Genomic DNA, 25,722 nt, shown 5'->3' with positions numbered 1-25,722 from the left:
AAACAGTGATAATTTTATTATTACATTTGGATTGGCTGGTATACAAAAGACTATTCCTGCAAAACTGACAGATTTCTGGTATTTTCACAAAAAGCAGTTATATAAAATTATAGGCTAGGATGTTTCAGGAATACACTTAGGTGAAGTCAGAGCTGACATAAGAATTTATATCTCACTTTAAATTTTATCATCACTTGATAAAACTTGATTAATAAACAGACTTTATAAATCTGGTCCCACATTTCTCAAGGGGACATTAAGAAACTCTAATTCCATGGGATTTTATTTAGATTCATGTTTCTATGATTAAATATGAGAATGGTAGGCTAAACAAGGGAGGCTTCCCTGAAAATTTAAGGTGCTAGTGTGCATTATGAATCTCCCATTGAGAGGTATGGTACCATTTTTGTCGCAGAGCATTCTGGTAGATTTGTGTCATCTGGAACACAGTTTGGGAAATATTGATCTAGTTTAGGGTTGGTCATGTTCCCATTGAATTAGACCCAATCATCATCTGTTTCTGTTAATAAAGTCCTTAACTCTTTACGTTCCCTTAATCATTTGAGGTCTCTATCTTAGTTTTCAATACCATAGTATCACCCATTTCTCAAACAAGAAACTCCAAGCAGTTTTACATTTGACTGCTTTTTATTCTATCAATACCTCCCCCATCAATTGCCAAGTCATGATGCATTTTTTTTCACAGAATTTCACAAGTATTTCTCACTTTTTATTTTTCTGGACTTACATCCTCATCTGGGGGCTTTGATCAACACATGCTTAGGCTGTTTCAGCCTTTTCAATAAGCCTAACTTCTCTGCATGGAAATTTGTTTTTGTTACTGTTAAAGGTGTCACCCCTCCCTCTTCTCTCAACCATGCTGCTGTCCTTGCATGATTCCTATACAAATAAAAACTGCACATGAATCAAAGATTTTATTCAACTCATTAAATGAGGGACCAGTAAGATGTTAAAACTGTTCAAATGGGAGCTTGAGTTACAGAGATTTATGTTTTCTGCTAGATAAAATCAATTCATATTAATTACTATGAACAGAAATCATTTGCATTGCTATTGACTGGAATTCTTTGCATTGCTATAAGTTTTTTATAATTTAACTTCTACCTCTATAGGGTTGTAAAACAGTGTAGTCAAGAGAACATCAATCACAGATACACATCCCCATGAAATAGGATAATACCGAGTGTCCTTAGACAATACCCAGTTCCACTGAGTTTAGCTTGCCAGGGAAAAGGCCTAGCACAGTACCACTAGATTTAAGAGTTTTAAGGCTTCTAATGAGAACTCGCAAGAAAAGACTTTTTCTAGTTAAACAAAATTAAAAATAAATTTCCATGTAGATTTAAATAGTCTATGATTTTAACCTCTGAACAGTACCCCACTTCCCATTCCTCAGGCCCCCAAATACTTAGCTAAGTATGCAGTCCCCTGACAATAACTGCATATGGCTGTAGAGGTGTGCGTACATTTTGTGGTCTTGAACGATATCTCTGTGAGCAAGGGTAGCTGATCCTTTCAAAGATGAAACCCGGGACTTCCCTGGTGGCACAGTGGTTAAGAACCCGCCTGCCAATGCAAGGGGACACGGGTTTGAACCCTGGTCCAGGAAGATCCCACGTGCCGCGGAGCAACTAAGCCCGTGTGCCGCAACTACCGAGCCCATGTGACACAACTACTGAAGCCCATGTGCCTAAGCCTGTGCTCCGCAACAAAGAGAAGCCACCGCAATGAGAAACCTGTGCACTGCAAGGAAGAGTAGCTCCCAGTCGCTGCAACTAGAGAAAGCCCGTGTGCAGCAACGAAGACCCAACACAGCCAAAAATAAATAAATAAAATTAATTTAAAAAAAGCATGAAACCCACACATTTGAGCTCTTTTAGCACCACTCTTTAAAATGGACACTACTGACAGCATAATTCAGTTATAGTGGGGATACTTGTTCAAATCAAGCAAATAAACAAATAAAAATCCTTACCAATTCATTGGATGCTTTGTCCTTTTAGTGAATGAGATCAGGTCCTTTCAGAAAGCAAATACCCCTGAGAGGCTGGCTTGTTTATGCATTAATCAGCCCTTTAACCAACCAGTACTTCTGAAACTGTCTGTGGTTAACTATGCATATATAACTTCCAGTGTCATTGACCAATATAATAAAAATGACTTTCTAGTAAAATGAGCCCAAAAAACCCACAAAGGCCAAAATACATGGTCCAATTTTTAATTATTATATTCAACGATATAAATTACATTTCAGTAAATATAATTAGAACAACAAAGAGCCCAAAAGAAAATAATCATGAAAAATGTTCTTTTTTTAATGTTGCTATAGGCAGACAATAGAGAGAATCACTAATAACTTTTTTTTATTCCACAATCATAAGTAAATTAAAAGTTGAGGGCTTCCCTGGTGGCGCAGTGGTTGAGAGTCCGCCTGCCGATGCAGGGGACACGGGTTCGTGCCCCGGTCCGGGAAGATCCCACATGCCGCGGAGCGGCTGGGCCCGTGAACCATGGCCGCTGAGCCTGCGCGTCCGGAGCCTGTGCTCCGCAACGGGAGAGGCCACAACAGTGAGAGGCCCGCGTACCCCAAAAAAAAAAAAAAAAAAAAAAAAAAAAAAAAAAAGTTGAATCAAATAGTGATTTCCATATATAAAATGCTTATATGCATACTTTGAATGAACATAATGCATATCAATACTAAAAGTTTCAATGTGGCAAGTGAGTTTGCTTCTTGTGTGTTACCTTATTAATCTAGGATGAATTGATAACCATGTTACCCACAGGGGATAGTGGATGTCTAAACTATTTCTTCGTTTTGTTTTAATGGCACCATGCCGGGGAAACCAGTCTCAAGGAGGTGCATTGCAAAAGCGGCAGAAGAGATTTTAAAAGAATTTTAGCAACTTGGGATATTCATTTTTGGGTAATATTTTGTTATGATATAATTTAAAAGTTACAGAAAAATTGCAAAATTAATATAAGAAACCCCTGTGTATCATTTACTCCTTTTGCTTTATCAAGGACACTTAGTACTTAAATTCTGAAATAACCTAGTACCATTATTGAAATCAAGAAATTAACACTTATAATAACTCTATTATCTGATCCACAGTTCACATCTAAATTTTGTCAATTTCCCCTTTGATTATTCAAAGTGTATGCATGTACGTATGTGAGTGTGTGTGTGTGTGAGTGCGTATCTACCCCTCTTAGTCCAGTATCATGCATTTAGCTGCCACATCTCTGTAGTATCCTTTAATCTAGAGCTGTTCCTTAGGTTTGTCTTTTCTGATCCTGATACTTTTGAAGAATACAGACCAGTTACTTTAGTCTTAGAATATCCTGTAATTTTGATTTTTTGATGATATCTCATGATTATACTCAGGCTGTTTTTCTTCTTATTTTCAGCAGAACTCTCTCTGAAATAATGTTGTATCCTCAGAGCATCATACCAGAAGGCACAGAGGCACATAGTGTTTGTTTATTCCAATATCGGTGATTAATGTTGATCATGTCATTAAGTTGGTGTTCTCCAAGTTTCTCGATTGTAAAGTTAATAATTTTACCTTTGTAATTAAGAAATAATGTATGCCTTGTGACTATGTAAATGTCAAAGATTGAGTTCCCCAGGGAGCAGATTCTGAGATGGACACTAGCCTGCAAAAGTTTAACAGAGAATGCTCTTGGGATAATACTTGTGGAAAGGAAGGGAAGGATACAGGACTGGGCAGAGAGAAGTCAAACTGCAGTGCAGTCTCAAATGGGCCTCAGTGGATCCTACAGGATATTCTGAAGATGGGATGACTGTTAAGTGCTGTCCTGAGTTGATGAGAGGGCTGGGCTTTTATACACTTGCATTGATTAGATATTGATTATCAGGTGCCCAAAATAAAAGGTATGACCTTGGGTGAGATGGGTATCTTTGGTTGGAGCAGTTTCCAAAAAGGGCTAATTGACAGCTGGAGTTGGGCCTGCTCACAGACCTCCAGCAGCTGAGGTAAAAAGTCCTTCACACCTGAAGTAGGATCTGAGAGGCGCATCACAGCATCCACCAGAGTAACTTTCCTCTTATTAAGCTTTTAGTCACTAGTTTTAGTACTCACTGATGCTTTTCTAACTCTGTTATTTCTTCTCTATTTATTAGCTGGCATTCTACTGTAAAGAAAAGCTTTCCCTTCTCCCTTATTTGTTTGTTTATTCATTCATTCACTATTTTTTATCATATTGTACTCATTAATTTTTATTTTTCAGTGGATTACGTAATCCACAACTAAGATTATTTACTTTAATGCTTGAATTGTGCCAGATTTTGCAAGCAGCTCCCATGTCTTTTTGATATGTTCCCATCATTCTTTAAGCAATTCCTTACTTTCTGGAGTAACAAGATGTTATAGGCTTATCCCTGTCCCAGAGCTAGAATTAGACTTTTCTCCAAGGAGGCCTGTATCTATAAATTAAGATCTGGGAGCTAAGTGTGCTTGTTGCTTCCGGTATGTAATAGCTTCTGGGTCCTTTCAGGAGACCAAACTAGGATGCACACACACACACACACACACACACACACACACACACTTTCCTGTATGTATATATTCCTATATTTATTTCTATATTTTTCTCTATACATATTAAAATTAATGGGTTCATACTGAGATCCCCAATTCCTATTCGACATCATAGGTCTAGTCTTCCCCCCTTTCTGTACTTGTAATTCTCCTTTTCATCTTCTCTATCTATTGTCATTGATTTTCAGTTTAATTCCCTCGCAGTCAGAGAACATGCTGTGAAAAACTGCAATCTTTTGAGATTTACTGAGACATTTTTGTGACCCAGCATAATGTCTATCTTCATGAATATTCCATCTGCTCTTGAAAATAATATGTATCATGGGGTTGTTGATTGTACGGTTTATAAATATTCATGCAGTCAAGTTAGTTGGTAATGTTCAGATATTACATATCTTTACTAATTTTTATCTAGTCTTAAAAGTGTCCTATTAATTATTCAGAAAAGAGTGTTTAAATGTATAACCGTGATTGTGGATTTATCTATTTTTTCCTATAGTTCTGTCAGTTTTTGCTTCAATTATTTTGAAACTCTGGTATTAAGCATGTAAGCATTTCTTATTATTATACTTTCCTGATATTATTATTACACCTTCTTTGTCATTATGATTAAATAAAATGATGTATAAAAGGACCTAACACAAGAATTGGCATCCAATAAGGACTCAAATACATAGTTGTGAAGGCAGTAGTCGTATGTGTTATAGTGTTGTATTAGTTGTCATTATTAGTGTAGTCCAGAGATTGGCTAACTATGGCCCATGGGATTTGTCTGGCCTGTTTCTATAAATACTGTCTTACTGGAAGACAGTGGCATCCTCTCATTTGCTTATTGTCTGTGACTGCTTTCACCCTACAACAGCAGAGTTGAATGGTTGTGATAGATCACATGGCCCACAAAACCTGAAATATATACTGTTTGGCTCTTCACTGAAAATGTTTCCTGATCTTTGGCGTAGTAGAAACAGGAAACAGGAAAAACTTAACAGTCATACAGATCTGCTCTTGAGTTCTGATTCTACCCCTTAGTTTGGTGAAATCGGGCAAGTTTCCCTCTGAGACTCAGTTTCCTCATTGGTTACAATGAGACATAAATAGATGTTACTGTGATTACATATGGTTGTTGGAATGTATATAAATATTTACATCCGTATCTTCCTCTTACATTCCTTCTGCATTTCTCTCCTGTAGGAAGGAAGGTAGGCTGATGGTTCTGGGTTTAATTTGTTTCCCAAAAGAAGGTCAAAACATTGCTCATTTATGCTTTATGTACACATTATCATTTACCTATAAGTGGGTAGTTGTATTTCATCTGAATTCTTAGAACCAAGTAGGATTGCTCAAAGCCATGAGCAACATTAGCTGTTACTAAATTTAAATTAAAAATATTCTTCTCCAAGGAGAAAATAATTTGTCTTTCAAAGTCATTAAAACAAATTTCTTAAGGAACATTAGATAAATGCACCCATAGCTTCAATATTTATTTATTATGCTTAATCTAAATTGAGATAACTTGGTATTTGCATCCTGGTTATGATTAGAATTCTAAGGTTGACAAGACCTACTCCTTTTGAGTGGTCCTAATGGGTTACTGGACTTGGTCCGATCCATCTGGTAACGGGTAGAGGAACAAATGTGGTCATAGCTTCCACTTTCTACTGCAGACAAGTGCAGGGATGAATTAATCATAGTCGAGTTCTCTGGTGATTATATTTAAAGGCTGACTATAACGTGACATTTTCATGCAAATCACTCTTCTTTCTCTGCAGTCTTAAAAATGTTTAGTTTTCCTAAATTTGTCATACTCAAAATCACTCATGAATAACTACTTCCTGTTTTCCTGCTAATTCAGAAAAAAAACACATCATATTTAGAAATTAAATACTTGTAGATATATCCCATTTTTAGTGGTCAGAGAGGCATATTATTAAATGTGTGCATGCTGAGCAAATTCGTTTTGATTTTTTTATCATTGTTTTTAAATTTTTTTTCTTCTATTTAAAAAATTCTTCTTGGTTTACTTTTCTATGTTGACTTAATTCCCATCTTTTGGATGTTCTTTTTTATATACCCCGTTGTGAACCCTGGGTCTTAGAATGCAGAACTTTAGTAGTGGAGCCTGGAGATGGTGATATTGAACATTTTATCTAATTTTTAATGTTTTTCCCTTTAAAACTAATTTCCACATGCTATGTTCTTAACACTTTTGCCAAAGGTGCTGGCATTGCCTCAGGGAACCTCTATCAGATGCAGTTTCTCAAGAGGCATCATTGGGTAGGTGTGTCAAGTTATCAACATATTAATTAGGCTAATTTTTGACAAATGTAGTGAGTTCAACAAAATCAACCTGAATTTTATAAAGAAGACAGGATAATTCCTCATGAAACATCTTATTTCTATTCTTTAAAAAAAGACTTCCCAGATCCCCAGACTTCCCACATTTAATAATGTCTTAGGTATAACGTGCACATAGTAGACCCTTGCAAATAAACCTGTTGAGAGAATAAGTGAATTTGCAACCCTGGTCTCTCAACCTGATTTAAATATATATTTGGTGATGTGACCAAATAAACCATATGGTCCATAAACCAATGGGCCCTTCTTAGACCCATTTTTCGTATAAAAGGAGAAAAGTAGAGATCAGGTACCATGAGGGAGGTCTGAATCCCATAGCTGACTTGGATGCTACTAGGCCAGGTGACCTTGGATAATTTCTTTAAATTTCCTGGCTCTTCATCACCACTTCCACTAATGAAGAGCCTGGACTAGATGGTGTCTAAACTCCTCAAGCTCTTAAATATACTGACTATGTTTCTTTTTATTCATTCCATTTCAGTAGTTTAGATCGATCACTTAGGATAAATAAATAGGATAAGAATTTATCATTTGCATGTTCAGACTATACGGTGCTTTTTTTAGGTCGTCTTCAGCTCCGGTAGGAATGATTTTGGCTGACCATAACCATCTTAAAAGAGCTGAAAAGAATTATCTGCAGCATGCTTCTGATTCTGTATGAAACATGTATGCTGGTCAGAGAAATATGTTTAGATGTGATTGCGTTTAATGTAAGTTTAGATGTGATTGTGTGATACGAACATATGTTTATTTAAAAATTGTTACGGGGCTTCCCTGGTGGCGCAGTGGTTAAGAGTCCGCCTGCCGATGCAGGGGACACGGGTTCGTGCCCCGGTCTGGGAAGATCCCACATGCCGCGGAGCGGCTGGGCCCGTGAGCAATGGCCGCTGAGCCTGCGCGTCCGGAGCCTGTGCTCCGCTACAGGAGAGGCCACAGCAGTGAGAGGCCTGCGTACCGAAAAAAAAAAAAAAAGAAGTTACTAACCATAATAACACCACTTGCTATTAAGGAAGCGTAATGATTTTTGAGACCGTGATTAATTACCAACTGGATAAAACACTCATGCAAGATCTTGGCCAGGTGCCGTTGGCTCACCTTTGATTTTAGTTGTACCCATGGTGCAGAGTTCCAGATCATCTCCTACTGCTGGTGGAATTGGGTCCTAACTGTCTGCAGTAACCTTGATACCACACCCTTAATTAGAATTTTACATCTTCTTTACTTCTGTCTGCTTCCTGGGATCACTTCCCACATAAAACAATCTGCTGTCAAGTTCTTGTCTCAGCTCTGCACTTGGGGTCACCCCAACTAAGACAAGATCATCTGAATAATAACATATTATTACCTTTCAACATTTGAAATAAATGTAGGATAGGAAGTACAAATTGTACTGTTCTCTAGAAGCCAGAATAAACACCCCATTTAAGAACTCATAATCTTAATCATAAATAAAAACTTAAATAACCTTGGCTCACTTTCAACAAAAATTTAGCTTTTGAAAAAGAGATTTTCTCTGGTGTGCATTCTAAATCTATTTGGGCTTTTAAATTTTAACTGCTCAAGCACTCAGATAGTGGGAACATTTGTTCTACAGCAAGCCTAGAGGCTGTTAAAGAGTAACCCGATTATCTTGGAGCTGCTAGAAATTACAAAAGGAAGGCTGACTTTGAGAAAAACGCCACTGCTGGAATCCTACCTGTTAATATCTGACTCTCGGTCTGGTATCTTAGAAACTCCTTAAATCACTAACAACTTGATTTTTCTGATAAGATTCCCATATAAAATTAAAGCTGTCATTTATTTGAAATTCATCTAAAGAATTTAAGAAAACGTGAGAATTGTGGGTTCCAGAATATTCCTTGCACATGAAGCTGTCTTCATGTGCAAGGTTCATCAAAGCTGTCTTGACTGGACTCCCTAGCACTCAAAGAAGCATAGACTTAGACCCTGAAACGATCATTGACTCTAAGTCCTTCACAATATTCTTGAGGGAAAACAGGTTTTGACTTGTCCAGTGTCAGACAGTAACAGCAGACCTAGGTTTCCTGCCTCAGTCTTCCGCTCCAGTGGGATCGCATCAAATCCTGAGGCTCCAACTAGATGTGAAAACTTCCCATAATGTGTTGGCTCAGGTGGACATACTGGTGTTAAATATCAAAAAGGAAGAACAGAGCTAAGATTGACATGAATACTATTCAGGGGAAATAAGGAAGCTATTTGTTTTTGCAAACTGCCTGCAAAGATAATCAAAAATTAACAAAGAAGTTGTGTCTTACTGCATATTTACCGGGGCAACTATCCATTGAAAGAAAGCTTAGTAATATTATTATCGTCCTCAGTTTAGAATGAAATCTTTAAAGTCACAAATATTTCAAAATCATCGTTATTATTGTGGATTAAAATTCAATGTTAAGTTATAAAACTTTATATAAATTATGAAATGTCTGAAGGCACCTGTTTTTTTTGCGGGTCATTTGAGCAATAAATACCAGGAGGATGTTTCTTGCCCCCCGATTTCTTTCTCACTTGTGTCTCTGGTGCCTAACATTTTTGCCTTTGGTTTCTGCCTTTTGGTCTATCTTCATGGTGGACAGCTAAAGGGATCTCAGTGAGAGACAATGGATCACCAGCTTGAATTACTTATTAGTGATCTAGCAAAGAGGAGAAACCTGAGGGAATGGCACATAAAGGTTTTGATGTAAGCAGCAGAGAACCAGTGAAGGGAACTCTACATTATGGTGAGAACAGAGCAGAAGCAAATAGCTGTAAAAACTGAGAAGCATTCAGAGAAAGGACAGAAGCTGTTGAATAATAATGTTGCTTATCCCACAGTTTTGTTTAGAATTTGCTCTGATGGCTAATAATGTATAGAGGCTTTTTTTTCTTTTTAATAACAACACATTTACAACATTTATACAGTGTTTTACAGATTATCAAGAGCAGCATAGCCATGATCTCATTTAAGCAACATTGTTAGTTAGCCAGGACAGGTACTAGTAGTTCCATTTTAGAGACAGTGAAATTGAGGCACAGGGTTATTCAATGACTTGGCCAAGTTCATGTAACCAGTGTACAGGGAAGCTAAGATGGGAACTTGCATCTTTTGGTTCTGAGCCCAGTGTTCTTTCTCCTGTACCGCGGAAAGAGTTTATGCTTCAGAGTCAGGCTTGCACTTGTCACTTTTCTTGCCAGCTGTGTGACCTCAGGCATGTTACTAACTGCCCTGAATCTCAGTCTCTCCATCTATGAAAAAGAGTGAATAATAATACCTACCTTGTAGACTTGTGAGGATTCCATCAGGTAAAGTAAGCAAAGCAACCAGCTTAACGCCTGGCACATGATAGGTACTCAATACATGGAGGTGTAAACACCTGGAAAAGATACATACTGTCCCTATTTCCTTTTCCCTGCATTTAGAAGTGAAATGATGAATCAGAGCAACTTTCCTGTTTATTCAATGATATAGCGTCTCCTTGGTTTACTTGAATTCTTGAAGCTAGCTCCTGCAAAAGTGTGTGTGTGTGTGTGTCTGTGTGTGTGTGTGTGTGTATAAATGTATCTGTGAATGTCTTCAGGTACACCTGTACACGTGTACCCACAGGTGGAACCAGACATAGTGATCAAACATGGAACATTTGTCTGCTACAGGTAACTAGAAACGGGATCATTACTATAAATCTAACTCAACCAGGTGGGTCCTAGCTCTATGACCAAGCCCCAGAAGCACAGGCTTTGTACTCTCAAAACACCTGGATGGTACCTGGAGTTCCCAGCCTGATGACATGGGAGGTTTCGGGCAACTTTCTTTAGCGGACACAGCTATAGACTCAAAAAGTTGCATTTATTTTTGAGTATACTTTATTTACAATGATTCATTCTTTCTTGAAATCTTTTAGAATAGCCTCGATTAAAATCATGACATAAAAATCTTCGCTGTATTTGTTACGTATGGCACAGAATAATTTAACACTTTATAATATGTTTCATTGATGCACAAATGGAAGAAGAACCTTGTGCAAAATTAGTACAGTAACTTAGTTCAATTTGGCTACGGTAGCATTTTAAAAAGTGACCATGAGATGGTGCTGTGCCCAAGTAGATTAAGTATGCTTTAAACTGAAAGTGTTCCCTAATTCTGGCACTTAATGCTACTCTTTAAACTTAGAAGAATCTACCATTCAACTTAAAGTAGGATAAGGTTGGTCGCTTTAACAATATTGACTAGGAGTGAGTCCTTTGATCACAGAGCCATGAATAATTCAAGGACTGTTTCACTGGAGTGAGGGGTGTGTTGAAAAGCCTTAGTGGGACTTCCCTGGTGGTCCTGTGATTCGGACTCCACACTTTCACGGCCCAGGGCGCAGGTTCAATCCCTGACTGGTGAATTAAGATCCTGCAAATCTGCATGGCGTGGCAGAAGAAGAAAAGAAAAAAAAGAAAAGAAAAGAAAAAGCAAAAGCCTTAGTAATCAGAACTGTCCCCAGACTAAACAAAGGGCCCAAAGGTAGCATTTTATTTAGGATCAATCAACTATGTAAAAGGAGCATTGTTTTCACCACCCTCATAGAATTGTGTTAAAAGTCTTCCCACAAAATTAGGTCAACATCCAGTTTATTTAAAGAGCTGACATTTCTGTTACAATCTGCTTTGACAGCAATGGAAGGTCATAGAAACATTAGAACATGAAATTCACATTTAAATTGACATGATACAAACATGCACACGTGTATATACTGTGTTTTCATTAATGACTTGCTTTTCCTCCATATAAATATATAAATACTGAATAAAGTGCATGGGAACATGTCTGTACAAGAATACAGATACATGTTTGTCTATATACACTTGAATAGATAATTATGGAGAGAAAAAACACATTTGTAATATATATGTAGTCAAAAGACTTATCAGGCAGTATTTATGTTCATTCTCATCAAGTTTGAGTATATGGGTGTAGTCTTTTCTCTAATATATAATGAGATGGGCAGAGTTATAAACTAAGGCAAAATACATTAGAGTAGAGACTTTTTAACATTTGTATCAGTTAGTATGGTATAATCATGAAAATGGTTTAGTTCAAATGCAGCCTAGATACTAGCAGCTTATTATAAATTCTAGCTTTGAAAAAAAACCCTTTCAATGTACCTAAAAGGACATAATTAGGACAGACCTAATGCATTTCCAAATTACACAACAAAATCTCCCACATTCTTTAGTTTTCAAATATATAGTTTTTTCTAATGGCATACAGCAAAAACTATTTCTCATTCAATAGAAATGCTTCAGTATTGTCATCACATATCTAACATCCATTCCAATAAGAATGTGCAATTTAACCTAGAGTAATAATATCAAGGTGAATTAACTGCTGTTCATCTCTGTCTCCTTAACAAACTTTTCTATGAAACATTATGTTACTGCTTTTTGGGGGGTAGGATGTCCAGTGTCAGTGAGTAATAAATGAGTTTGTTTTCAGGAAAGTGGAATAATATTTTGCTCAAAACTATGGTAGTCATAGTTGGGGTCCAGGTGGAAGCTCATATTCCTAAATTAACTGCAGATTTTGACCTCAAGTCGTATTTTCCCCCTCCTTTGTTTGGTTGGTATTCGTTGGCAACCAGTCAGGAAACTTACTGAGAAAACTACCCTTGGAGTTGAAATCAACTTGTTTCTGAGCCAGGTGAGAAGGAAATAAATTGAACTGATTCTCCAAATGTCTGTTAATTTTGCTGTTTTGATAAGTGCCATTCAAATTAGGTCCTTTTCTTTAAAGGCAAAGATCTTGTTTTAATTATTTTTATATCCATAGTGCCTGGGAAATTCCTTCACAGATGGTGTACACTCAATCAATGATTGTGAATCCAAAGCTGAACAGTTTTAGTAAATGATATAGATGGGATCTGAAAGCATCGATTTATCTGATGGGTGCCAACAGGTGGGTCACCTGCGTTTTACAGAGATGTCCTAAGACTCTACTGCTGTCAGTAGCCAAAAACCTGACTTTATTCCTCAATCCTGACACAGTTACATCAATACCGCTTACTGCTCAGAGGAGCGCAGGCATGATGCAGTCATTAAAGAGCAAGTTACCAAACGCTTCTGTGGTGCTCTTAGGAGAAGCAATTTCTAGAAGTGTATCTGGTAATGTTTGATTATCCTTTTGATAGTTTACCTAATAGAGCAAACACTTAAACAAGACCACACTGGAAATTCAGAATAAAGCACAAGTAGTAGAAGAGAAAGCAGCACTAGTTATTAAATGACACTTAAAATCTTGTTCACTTCTGAGAAGAATTAATTTGAAGTGCAGCAAATGCCAGCAACTTTGTGAATATTTGCAAAATGGCCTCTATGAAAAAGCAGGATTGAAAAAGTTGTCAAGTATTTCTTTTAAGTATCTTAGCAATACAGATTGCATAACACTGTCTTTAGTGTCTTTTTGTTATTGTCATCCAAAACGTGTATCATGGTAAGTTTTAAAGAGAATTTTTTCCTTAGGTAAGAGGCCACTATATTCATCCAATGTTTCACTATTTAGAGCTATTTTTGTTTACAGCGACAGGTAACCAACTCATGCCATCAATTAACAACATAGTGGCAAGGCTTTCACTTGCAAATAGAAGAAAATTTAGATTTATTTATGGCCTCATTGTAATTATACAATAAAAGCTAATTATTTTAAAGACATATAATTTACAATGTTAAAAATAATATCATAAAGCTCACAGCTGAAATGCTGTCAGAATATTTTTGAAGTGCACGTTTTGTGGCATTGAACCCTGCTTATCACTGACATAATAAAATGAGACATATAGATATTATTGTTGATTCCATTAGACTGGCCTAATCTTTTCCAGTGTCCCTATTTTCTTTTCTTGTTTCTTTTTCCTCCCAGATAGGGGGGAGATTGCTCAGTGTGCCCTCCACAGTTGCCATGGCAACCAGTCCATCACACACAGCTAACCTTTTCATTCACTGTGTTGGTATTATCTGTAGGAGCATCTTCTGAATGTTGTTTTCCTAGAGCAACCATAGAGCAGTCGTTATCTGTCGTCTTGGCACCTTCCTTTGAATTCTTTCTTTGTCCCATCTGGAGTTGACTAGACTTGTAGGCCAAGGCTGGGATAGTGTTCACTAAAATTAACTGCAGTGGTTTTTTATTTTCCTTGTACTGACACTGAATATACCTGGAAAAGGCCGACCTGTAGGTCTTATTGAACAGTGTGTACACTAGAGGGTTGACCGCTGAGGAGAGGTAACCGATCCAAACGAACACATTGAGCAGGGCTCCGATGACATCCTCGTTGCAGGACTCTTTGCAGATGACGGCCATTATGTTGGTGATGAAGAAGGGGCACCACATCACCACAAACAGAAAGAAGACGATGCCCAGCACCTTGCAAGCCTTCTGTTCGTTGCTGATGGACTGCATAGTCCTCCTGCCGTAGGAGCCTGGCTCCCTGTGGATGGACCGCTGGAAGAGCTTTTCTGAAGACAGGGAGCTCTGAGGCAGGAAGCTGAAAGAAGCTAATTTGGCCCGTGTTCCAAGATCACTCACACACAGAGTAGCTTCTTTCTGGAGCGACTTGATGGTTAGAAAGTAGGTGATCACCATGATGGTTAAGGGAATGAAAAAGGACACGAAAGAGCCAATCAGGACAAAGTTATCATCAGCGAGTAAGCAACTTCCTTCCTTAAAGACCTTCGAATCATCCTGGAGCCCAAAGACTGGTATTGGCATAGATATACCTGGAGTTGGACAGGAAATGAAACATGATTATTAAGGAATTGAGTATATGAAGGCAGGAGCATCACCACATAATGGCTGTTCACAGGATTTTATTTTAGCATTGTTCAAAACTTAACACAGGGACTTCCCTGGCAGTCCAGTGGTTAAGACTTTGCCTTCCAATGCAAGGGGTGCAGGTTTGATCCCTGGTCGGGGAGCTCACATCCCACATGCCTCGTGGCCAAAAAACCAAAACATAAAACAGAAGCAGTATTGTAACAAATTCAATGAAGACTTTAAAAATGGTCCACATTAAAAAAAAAAAATCTAAAAAAACCCTTAACATATGCTTTCAAAGAGAATTAAAATTCCCCTGGACTTACTTATCTGTTTTATAAATATATATTACATAGTTCCTTATATTTACATTGCCCTATATAGACAATCCTTTACTTATAAAGAAATACAATAAATCTAAGTTTAATTTTTTTCATGCTATATTTTTCTGATTATAACATTATACTTATTAACTGAAGAAGAAACATAAAAATGACCAAATGATGCCACCACCCAGAGATAATCATCATTGACAATTTGATGATGTTTATTTTAGGTACACACACACACACACACCACACGCGCACATTTAAAAACAAATTCAGATCCTATTTCATATACAGTTCTATGACACTTTTTTTCACCTTATGTATCATGAGCATGGTTTATACAAATAACTTCATAAAATCAAAAACAAAATATATTTTCTTTCTAGAAAATTTGGAAAATGCAAAAAAGTGACAACAAGTAAAGAATAATAACATGTATTCTTGCCAGTCAGGGGCAACCATAATTTACTTTTCGTGTAGTTTTATTCTTCCATGTCCATGCATATATATATATATATGTGCATGCAATATTTTATGTGCAGTTTTATATCTTCTTATTCCATTTAACATTAAATCATAAAATTGCACATATCTTAAAGTATTTTTGAAAAACATGTTTTCTAATGTGAATTTAAATTAACTTTAACCAATTTTGATTCTTTTTAAAAAATTTTTATTATGGAAAAATTGTAACATATACAAACAACACAAAACAAAACAAAATCCAGCACAATGAACTTATTGCCCAGCTTCAACAATGATCAACTCAAGGCCAATCTTGTTTCACCCATATCCCTACTTGCTGCAACCCTCCCATGTTATTTTGAAACAAATCCCAGACATCATATCATTCAATCTGTAAACATTTTAGTATATATATATACATATATATAAGCTATTCACTCTTAAAAATCCTAATACTATCACAATACCATTCCTACTCCTAAATAGAAATGTAATATTTCCTTAATATCATTAAATATAGAGTTGGTGTTCACATTTCCAATGTCCCATAAAAATCATTATATATTTTTAATAATATTTTTATAAGCAGAGCATTCCAAAGGGTGGATTACAAACAAATAAGCAGCCAGAGACTTTTCTTATTGACAAATACAAATTTGGGTACGTAATGAGACAAATATATGGGAACGTGAATCGTGGTCAGTTGCTTTGTCTCTCACATTTGGGGAACCTGTAAAGGTCTTAGGCTCAGGCAGAGGAGGGAGCAGAGGGAATGAAGGCAACAGTTGGCCTCTAATCATGCTAATTTCTCCCCCATGATGATAGGACCAGCTGGCCACAACCACCATTGTACAGTTCCGGGGTAGTGGGAATGTCTTCCTCTACTGGCCTGGGACTGGTCAGGCCAGGCAATCATGTGTTTGTCATAAAGGAAGGATCAGGATGATGGAGAAAGGAGAGGAAACACGAATCAAATACTCTTTGTAACTTAGTTTAAGGTTGCTTCCTTTGTGAAGGGTAGATACCACAGGGGCACCCTGGGAGAGGCAGCAAAAAGTGTCTTCCTAACTCTTGCCCATGTTTTCAGCTCCTTCAGAACTGTATAATAGGGAGTGTCCTGGTCCCTGCTTCTGACCACCCTTTAGAATCTAGTAAGTGGTCACAATCCAACCAGGAACACAGGTTCATTCCAGAGGTGGGAGCTACCGCTTGCTTGACTCTTGCTATCCGTGGAAAAACTTCCTTTGAGGATCTATAATCTAACTTCTGCATACTCAGAACAGAGCTCATCTCCATCCAGCTATGGATCGGACTGTCCTAACCTCGCGTCACCTCACACTGGCCGTCCTTGCAAGGAGGGTACCTTAGCTTGAGTTAATGTAATGCTTAACACAGATCTCCCTCAGTGACATTCGCCACTATCTTCACAGACTGAGTTGTCAATATCTGTCACTTGTCTGTGCAGGGCCATCCCAGGATTCGTGGAAGGTGGAGGCAAATGACATCAGAGCCGTTCTTAAGGGCACTCAGTGTGGGTGATGACTCTTCATTTCCTTCATTCCTCTCTGTCCCTGGCCTGTTTCTGGGAACATTCTGTGGGCCAAGAAGAGATTGCAGAAATGTGGCTCCAAGAGGGACATCCTTTGAGATTCTGGATACGCATCAGTTTTGCTTATCCTTCAAAAAACTCCTGATTGTAAAAGTTAAGACACGATTTCCAAGAAGAGTGTTTTGTTGTTCTAATGTTTGAACATATTATCTGTGAAAGGTGTTTCCTGTACTAATCTACAGGATCTTTGTTAGTGTAGTTATTCACTAATTAGAACGGATGCAACCAACATGCCTTCATGGATGTGGTGAGGATAAAATGAATCAAATATGCAGAACACCTAGGACAGTGCTTAGTGCAGAGTAGATGTTCTACCAATGGTAGGTAAACATGAGAGTAGCTTTCTTTGCAGGATTACTCAGATTAAATACACTAACTTGATTTTTCTCTAATTTTGTTCTATTTTGCTTTGCTTGTGTATGCTGGACTATAATGTATAATAGATCTTAAATCAAACGAAGTTAAAAAGACTTTTGGCTATTGTCTCTATAGTTAATAAATAATGATGTAATTATTATCTTCTGCCAGGGTGACAAAGGGTCTCAATCAATTTTAGTTTTGTACAGCTAGAACTGTAGATTGCTTTTCTAAAGTGATGAATTATAGCCATTATGATTAGTCATGATATACAGAAACAAAATATCAACTGTCCAAGAAAAAAGTATATGATTTTGTTATTCAACTCTTGGGTGTGCATTTTCCTGATTAATACAAAGGAAGTCACCACCTTGAAAGCCTTTTGCCCTATTTGTTTGTGACCTGGTAATTTATGTAAGTGGCAATTCTCAATTACCAGAAGATAGGATTACCTAAAACACCAAATTTCAGTCATTTGGAATTCAGATATGTACCGTGCCCTTGTTTGAGGAGAAGACATACTTTCTCTCTCTCTCTCTTTCACACACACACACACACACACACACACACACACACACACCCCTCCAGAATGGCCCAACTTCTGTGGTCAGGGAGGGAAAGGGATGATGGAGCCATTTCACTGAAGATTCCTCCATTAGCTCCCTGGGATGAAGAGCCATTTTAAAGCAGGTGGGGCAAGGGGACACAGATAGGTCATCTACTAGGGAGACCTTGGTTTGGAGGGGCAGAATCAAACTGATTAGGTCTTTAAATGGCCCATTCCTCTTTATATGTAACAAAAATATCTTGAATGCTCTCATATACCGTTCTTTTCAGTGTCTTACTCATAGTAGATGGTAAGCAAGGGTTTAGGGAAAGTTATATGTAACAAAAATATCTTGAATGCTCTCATATACCGTTCTTTTCAGTGTCTTACTCATAGTAGATGGTAAGCAAGGGTTGAGGGAAAGAATACCTAGACAGTTAAAGCAATACTCTATAAAAGAGGGGGAGGAATTTATGGCAAAGAACATTTAGATAGACTTTGTGGGTACAATAAGCAATTCAAAAACAAGCTCCTACCAAGAGAGACGAAGACACTCCCTGATAGCCAAGACTGTGGTCACAGCCATCTCCAGGGCATTAATTTTCTGATTGCTTTGTTTGATAATAGCTGCTTTTGGAGACCTGAGATCTCCTCTCACTTGAAATTTCTGCATACAAAGCGTTTTCCTTTATGAACAAACAGATAGTAGCTTGAGCTACGTGACTCTGCATTTTGTTTCACATATTTTTCTGAGGAGTGGAAAACAGCAATCAAAATTCAGTATGAGCATTGGATACTCCTTGCTCATTTTAATTTTTTTTATTCAGACTAAGACAATGAAATAATAGGAAACGTTGACACCCAGGAACATGACGGCTTTGGCTGGTGTCTTTCTTTTAGGGTAGCCCTGCCTAGTCTTTGTGTATAAAGTTTGCACTTCTTGTTAACATGTTACCACAGTCAGGATAAATGGCTCTAACCCTGTAGCACTGGCTGTGAAAAGCAAGCTTCATTCTTAATCCTAGATTTTTACACTTTAATATTTTGGGACTGAAGGTACTTCTGAGACAGTGTTTCCTTGGGAAATAAGAAGGTTGATTTACTAGGGAGAGATCCTCTGATAGGGAACCAGTGGGAATCCCCAGGTCCTCAGGTCAGGTAGGAGGTGGAGAGGAAAGAAACAAATTACCTCAGGACTCCTGTGAAAAAGACCAAATTTTGGTTCATAGGTTTAATTTCCCCTGAAACTACTACTTTCCCTTTGCATTTTAACACATGCTGAATTTTTTCAAGTTATAAGTATGGATTTACTAGCAGTTTGACAGAAAGTGAATACTAAAGGCTGGTCATCATACCACAGGGAGAGAGAGATTGAATATATAGGCCAACTGGGGCTGGGACTCACCATCCATCTAATATAGAGTTAGCTCTGAGTTAGCTCAAGAGTTGCTGAATTCCTTATAATTGATGGTCTGCTGACAGGGCAGGTGTACATAGCAGTGAAAGCGAGACATACATGTCAGTTACCCAAGAAATTGTATGTTTCTTCTTAGATTAATTCTGAATCTCTCTGACAATAAACTGTAACTTTTCAAAGTACTTTTACTTGTATTCATTTACTCTGAATTGATTTTTTTTTTTTTTACAAAATTGTAAAACTACTAACCACATTGCCCTATAGGCAGATAAACATTTCATTTTACAGAAAAACTGAGGCTTAGCAAGCTTAAGTAATTTATTTAGAATCACACAGCAACTTAGGGGGAAAAATCAAGACTCAGTCTTAGGTTTCTCAATTCTTATGGCTGATTATTTTTATCTGCTTATTTGTTTCTTTAATGGGAGTTATAAAAGTCTATGATTATATCAGAGGTCCTTAACATCGGTTTTAGGAAGAGAGTGATAGTCCTAAAATCTGCAAAATTTGCATTATGTACACTGTTTTGGAGAAGATAGAGCCTTCATCAGATTATCAGAAAATCTTCTACTCCCAAGGCTGTTAATAACCACTGAATTATATCAACACCCTAACTATAGAACATACACACACTCACACACACACACACACCAATGATTCTCTACACCTTGATACTTTCTTTTTCATTCTTTCATCTCAAAGGCGAAATTTCCTCCAGTGAGACGTTATTTCTGAGGCCAGACAGATATTTTAAAACTGAAATCCTTATAACCAACACCTAGTTTTTTTTTTTTTCTTTTTTCAATATAGCAGTTATTCTCAACTTTGGCTGCATATTAGAATTACCTGGGGAGCTTTTGAAAATTACTTTGCCTGGGCTCCATTCCCAGAAGTTCTGACATTAGTACCTTAAACAATACTAATGTTCAGGTCCCACAGGGACATTATTATCAAAACAAAAGAACACCCAGCTGATCCTAATCTACAACCAGTATCCAGAACCTAAAAGGTATAGGATTAAAAGTGTAGTAAAAATGTGTTTATTTTAAAATAAAACCAAATCAAGTAAAGTTTTACAATTTTGCCTTCATTAAACACATCTATTAATTTTCTAAGGGGCTCAGGCTAACTTCCCGCAGCAAACAGCAAGGGAACATGGGGAATTGATGGAGAGGAAAAGAAACCTGCCCTTTATCCCTCCCCCTTCCTGGGCAGGAGTTGTCTGGGGAAAAAAAAAAAAGTGTTGAGTGAGGTTATTATGTTAAGCCCCAAGTCCTTGTTTCAATTCTCTGACTGTTATGACTGAATCTCCAAAAAGCTTTTAAAGTTTGTGTTCTGCCCTAGTCCATACATGATACTTGGAAGAAATGTTCAAAGTCTCCTTGCGGTACAAGCAGTTGTGCACTCACTGCCGGAGCTGGTGGCCTTGGTTCCCGGTCCTTGCTTCCTAGAAAGGTGATTTCTTGCTCTTCTGACCCTCGCTCCTTTCCCATTGTGTTTCATAGCCCAGAAATTGTGCTTTTTTAAAATTTAATTTTTATTTTATATTGGAGTATAGTTGATTTACAATGTTGTGTTAGTTTCAGGTGTATAGCTGAAGTGCTTTAGTTATACATAAACATATATCCATTCCTTTCAGATGCTTTTCTCATGTAGGTTATTACAGAATGTTGAGTAGAGGTCCCTGTGCTATACAGCAGGTCCTTGTTGATTACCTATTTTATATATAGTAGTGTGTATATGTTAATCCCAATCTCCTGATTTATTCTTCCCCGTTCCCCCCACCCCCACCCCCGGAAGTTGGGGTTTTAATGCGACGATCTTGCACTGAAAGGTAAAGAGATTGAATTCTGACTTGTCAAACATGGATTGTCAGCTGTCACTGGGACACCTGAAAGTCCATCCACATCTCTGATCCCAGGCAGATTGGCGTCCACCCACCACCTTTTTCCCCTGACAATATGTCACGAAACCCAGATAGAATCTGAATGATACAACGGAATTTGAAAAAATTATCAGAGCCTCATTTTGTTGTTGGAATCACAATAAAGCTAGTTTTCAAATTCTTCCATTCAACTTGTCATCTGTAATAAGTGGATATCATCCTATCCATCAACAGAAAAGGGTTCTTTTCTAGACTGCATATTTAGCAACGTGCTCATGAGCAAAGGTTTATTTGCCAAAAAAATTCATCTCTGGCCCACATGATGGAACCTCATCTTTAAAGAACTACATCCTTCCATTTGTTTAAAAGGGGGTAGATTTTGGAGTGATTCCTTCGGAAAGCTTGGAGAATGAAACTCACATGTGACACCTCATTTCAGAGACTCTGATCTAGAAGGTGTGTGTAGAAATGGTTACAGCGTCTGAAAAGTGAGCTTGTAGCAGGTGCCCTCATAATCCAGGCCTATGGGGAGTCCGTTATTCCCCCAACCTCTCTCATCCACGGCTTTACAAAGCACCACATTTATCACATTATGTTATGAAGAACTACCGTGTCCCTAATGCTCGAGCCATTACCAACGACGGAGCCCACCCTACCCTACAAGGTCTCTGTGATCTGGTCTTAATGTCATTATTCAACCTTCTCAATTTTGACGTAGCCATGTGGTGTGCTCTCTCTCCTTTATGGTATATCTTGAACTATTCAGGAGGGTATTACACGTAGGTTGACTTTCCAGCTAATCACGTAGTGTGGTCTGGGTAGCTCCCGAGATCCCTCTGCCCCCACTGTGTCTTCCCCCAGTGGCGTGCTTGGTATACTGCAGTGTCCCACTGCTAGAGTGAAGGGTCCCATTTTGCATACCTGTAGTGCCTCGGTGTGTCAACTATTAATCCAAACTTGAATTGTAGAGGCACAGAGATGCACAGCAGGGGAAACTCCTGAGGGCATGGGCATCGAAAAGAAGCCCATCATAGGAGAGAGACACAGAGAATAGTTTGGGATGCAGGTCAGAGAGCAATGTGGTGTCCATGGCATGTTGAGTTGTTCCTAAAAGACTTGAGCACCATGGGGGAGGGAAGATGCACTGTACATAGTATCTGGGAGGTATGGACTCACTTTTTCATTTTACCCTGGACCAGTTCTGATGCCACCCGTTCCCCTGAAATGCTCTACCAGCCCATGGGGGTCTCCAGAATTTCTCTGTAGCAAGGACCGTGGCAGCTGGCTGGGTGTGGGGAGCCAGGCAACCTGTCTTGTGGCTACATTTGTTTTTAATTTGACTGTTTGATTATTTGGGGGTGGTCTGGAGGCTATGGATGGAGATCATGTTCCCAGACCATATTCTACATTTCTTTTGAGACATATCTCATGACATCCTTCTTTCAAGACATCCCTTGTATGAAGCTTTCCCCAAATTATTTCTCTCTGTAATAAGAACTCCTTTTTTCTTACTCTCTTGTCCTTCATCACCTCCATAAATAATTTACACTGAGCTAACTCACACTTCTAATGCCTTAGAATTTTTCTCTAGAAATGTCATTTCAACCATGTGATGATAATCTCATTAATGGCAGGGATATCATTTCTTTTACTTATTGCAGGTCCCTCCAGCATCATGCAGCTCTGTTCATACTTGGAGCTTAGTAAATGCTTGTGGGATTAGTGAGAAAATGAATGAGAAGAAGAGAAAAGATAAGGAATTATAAAGGTAAAGTATAATCAATTTTATAGACACAACTTGCATTTCTGGATTATTTCAGAATATTTTCCTTCATTTTTGCCCAAAAACAAATGAGTAAATGAGGTTACCAATTAGCCACATAGGGCAGAAAGAGGAAAAATGGATATTTATGTGACACTTGACGTGTATACCTTGTGAGAGAACTATGTATAGGATTAACCAGCACGTGTGCTGACTACCTTAACAGCTAAAATCACAAGGGAAAAGATGGCTGTGAAATGCAACACCTGAGAGAGAATCAGGAGACCTGGGTTTATTCCTGACTGTTCTAACTCATAGATCTAGAGCTGTTGTTTTTCTCAAAGCTCTCTTTCAAGTAAATTAAATAGGTATGTATGAGGAAACTAGAACATGATACAGTGGGGAAAGCACAGAATAGGGCATCACAAGACACAGGTTTGTACCATCACTAGCTGAGTGACCTTAGGCTGCTTAATTTTAAAGCCTCCCTCTGTAAGGTGGAGATAATAAAAAGAGGGCTTCCCTAATTTACCTACAGGGCTTTGGTGAGAAAACAGTGAGCTGATGTGTCAATTATTTTGTAAACTCTTAAGTCGAAAGTGATTATTATTAACTTGGCACTATGCTTGATTCTGTGGGTACCACAGAAGACCTTTGAGAACCTTCTTGAAGTCTAAGATCTTAGACTTCAAAAACGAAATAGACACAGGTGATTTAGAAAGACAGCAGTGCAGGATAGAATGAGATCAAGAGGCAAAATAGGTGATGGGGATAAACACTCCTACATGATGTCAGGATGTGCTGATCATTGTGGGTTAGTGTCTCCAGGAAAGAGTTGTGCAGGGGACAGGATGGCTAAGCTGGGTCTTGTGGGTGAATAGACTCTGGACAGGAGTCAGGTCCAAAGGCAGGGAGACAGGTATACGATCGCTGTACATCTGGGGCCGAAGCGCACTTGGCCTTGCCAGGGCTGAGTTGAGCTGGGTTTGGCAGGCAACTGGACTCAGGAGTAAGCGCACATGCTCATCAGAGGCATCAAGCAGGTCCTCTGTCTGTGATAGCAATCTGTTTTAGTCATTCATCCAGTGATCAAATATTAATCGAACATACAGTGAACTAGGTACTTGAGGAATTGAGAGGAATAAGCTGCTTGAGTCTATAATCACTACAGTTCAAGATTCTCGGCTGTCATTCACGAACTCATCAATCCAAATCAAGACTAGGAGGAAGAACATACGAGGTGTAAGCAGAAAATGTAGGTTTAGCACTGGCATCAAATTGTTAAAATGCAATCAAGGTAAATCTGTATCTACCCTGGATATTTTTTTTTAAGGCAGCTATATAATGCAGGATAGCAGTTCTCAAGCATTTTGGTCTCAAGACTCTTTTACACATTGAAAAATAATTGGGGACTCCAAAGCATTTTTGTTTCTGTGGGCTACATCTATAAATATTTGCTGTATTAGAAATGAAAGCTGTGAACACTGAAGATAATTTATCAATCCATTTTAAAATAAAGTGAATAAACCCATTATATATTAACATAAATAATATTTTTTATGAAAAATACTTATGTTTTCCAGAACAGAACAGTGAGAAGAGTGGCACTGTTTTGCAGTTTTGAAAATCTCTTTAATGTTTGGCTTAATAGAAGACAGCTGGATTCTCACATATGCTTCTGCTTCAGTCTGTTATATTGCATGTCAGGTATCCTCTGGAAAATTCCCCTGCACCCTCATAAAAGGATGAAACAGAAGAGGGCAAATGACACTTTATATTTTCCCAGCTTTACTGAGATATATTTGACATATACCATTGTGTATGTTTAAGGTGTACAATGTGACGATTTGATACACATATATTTTGCGAAATGTTTACCACAATAAGGTTAGTTAACACATCTTTTACCTCACATAATTACCATTTTGTTGTTGTTACAGTGAGAACATTAAAGTTCTACGCTCATAGAAACATTCAAGTATACAGTAAGTATTGTTAACTATAGTCACCACGCTGTACCTTAGAGTCCAGAACTTATTTATCTTAGAACCAAAAGTTCGCACCCTCATTTCCCCCAACCCTGGGGTTGCTAACCATCATTTTACTCTGTTTGTATAGATTCCACATATAAGTGAGATCATACAGTATTCGTCCTTCTCTGTCGGGTTTATTCACTTAGCATAGTGCCTTCAAGGTCCATCCATGTTGTCACAAAAGGCAGGACACAAATATATATACACCGTATTTTCTTTATCCATTCATCAGTGGACTCTTAGGTGTTTCCATATCTTGGCTATTGTGAATAATGCTGCGATGAACGTGGGGGTGTAGATACCTCTTTGAGATAGTGATCTCCTTTACTTTGGATATTATTATTACTATTATTATTATTAAAATAGTATTGACCTCCTTGGCTTCCCGAAAGCATCCTGGAGATCCCTGGAACCCACATTGAAAGCCACTGACGTATAGAAGAAAAAGCCACCAGCTTCGAATCAGAAAACTCAAGTTTGGATCCCCTATGACCTTAAGCAAGCCACTTAATCTGTCTGAGCTTTTTCTCCCATAAAATGGGGGATTTGGGCTTCCCTGGTGGCGCAGTGGTTGAGAGTTCGCCTGCCGATGCA

The 25,722-nt window shown here is 38.1% G+C and overlaps 1 protein-coding gene across 1 annotated transcript in view; it reads right to left on the bottom strand.

Moving 5' to 3' along the window:
- Positions 1-13,525: 13,525 nt before the first annotated feature.
- Positions 13,526-25,722, bottom strand: part of HTR2A (5-hydroxytryptamine receptor 2A) — a 56,549-nt gene continuing 44,352 nt past the window's right edge. Inside the window, exon 3 of the mRNA XM_007466444.1 lies at positions 13,526-14,687. Within this exon, the coding sequence (XP_007466506.1) occupies positions 13,888-14,687 (800 nt within the window). The 3' untranslated portion in view covers positions 13,526-13,887. The remainder of the gene's footprint in view (positions 14,688-25,722) is intronic.

This window comes from Lipotes vexillifer, unplaced genomic scaffold (assembly GCF_000442215.2).
Source record: "Lipotes vexillifer unplaced genomic scaffold, Lipotes_vexillifer_v1.1 scaffold384, whole genome shotgun sequence".
NCBI classification, from domain to species: Eukaryota; Metazoa; Chordata; class Mammalia; order Artiodactyla; family Lipotidae; genus Lipotes; species Lipotes vexillifer.
The sequence above is the reverse complement of the archived record's forward strand: the minus strand, read 5'-3'. Positions and strand labels throughout refer to the sequence as shown.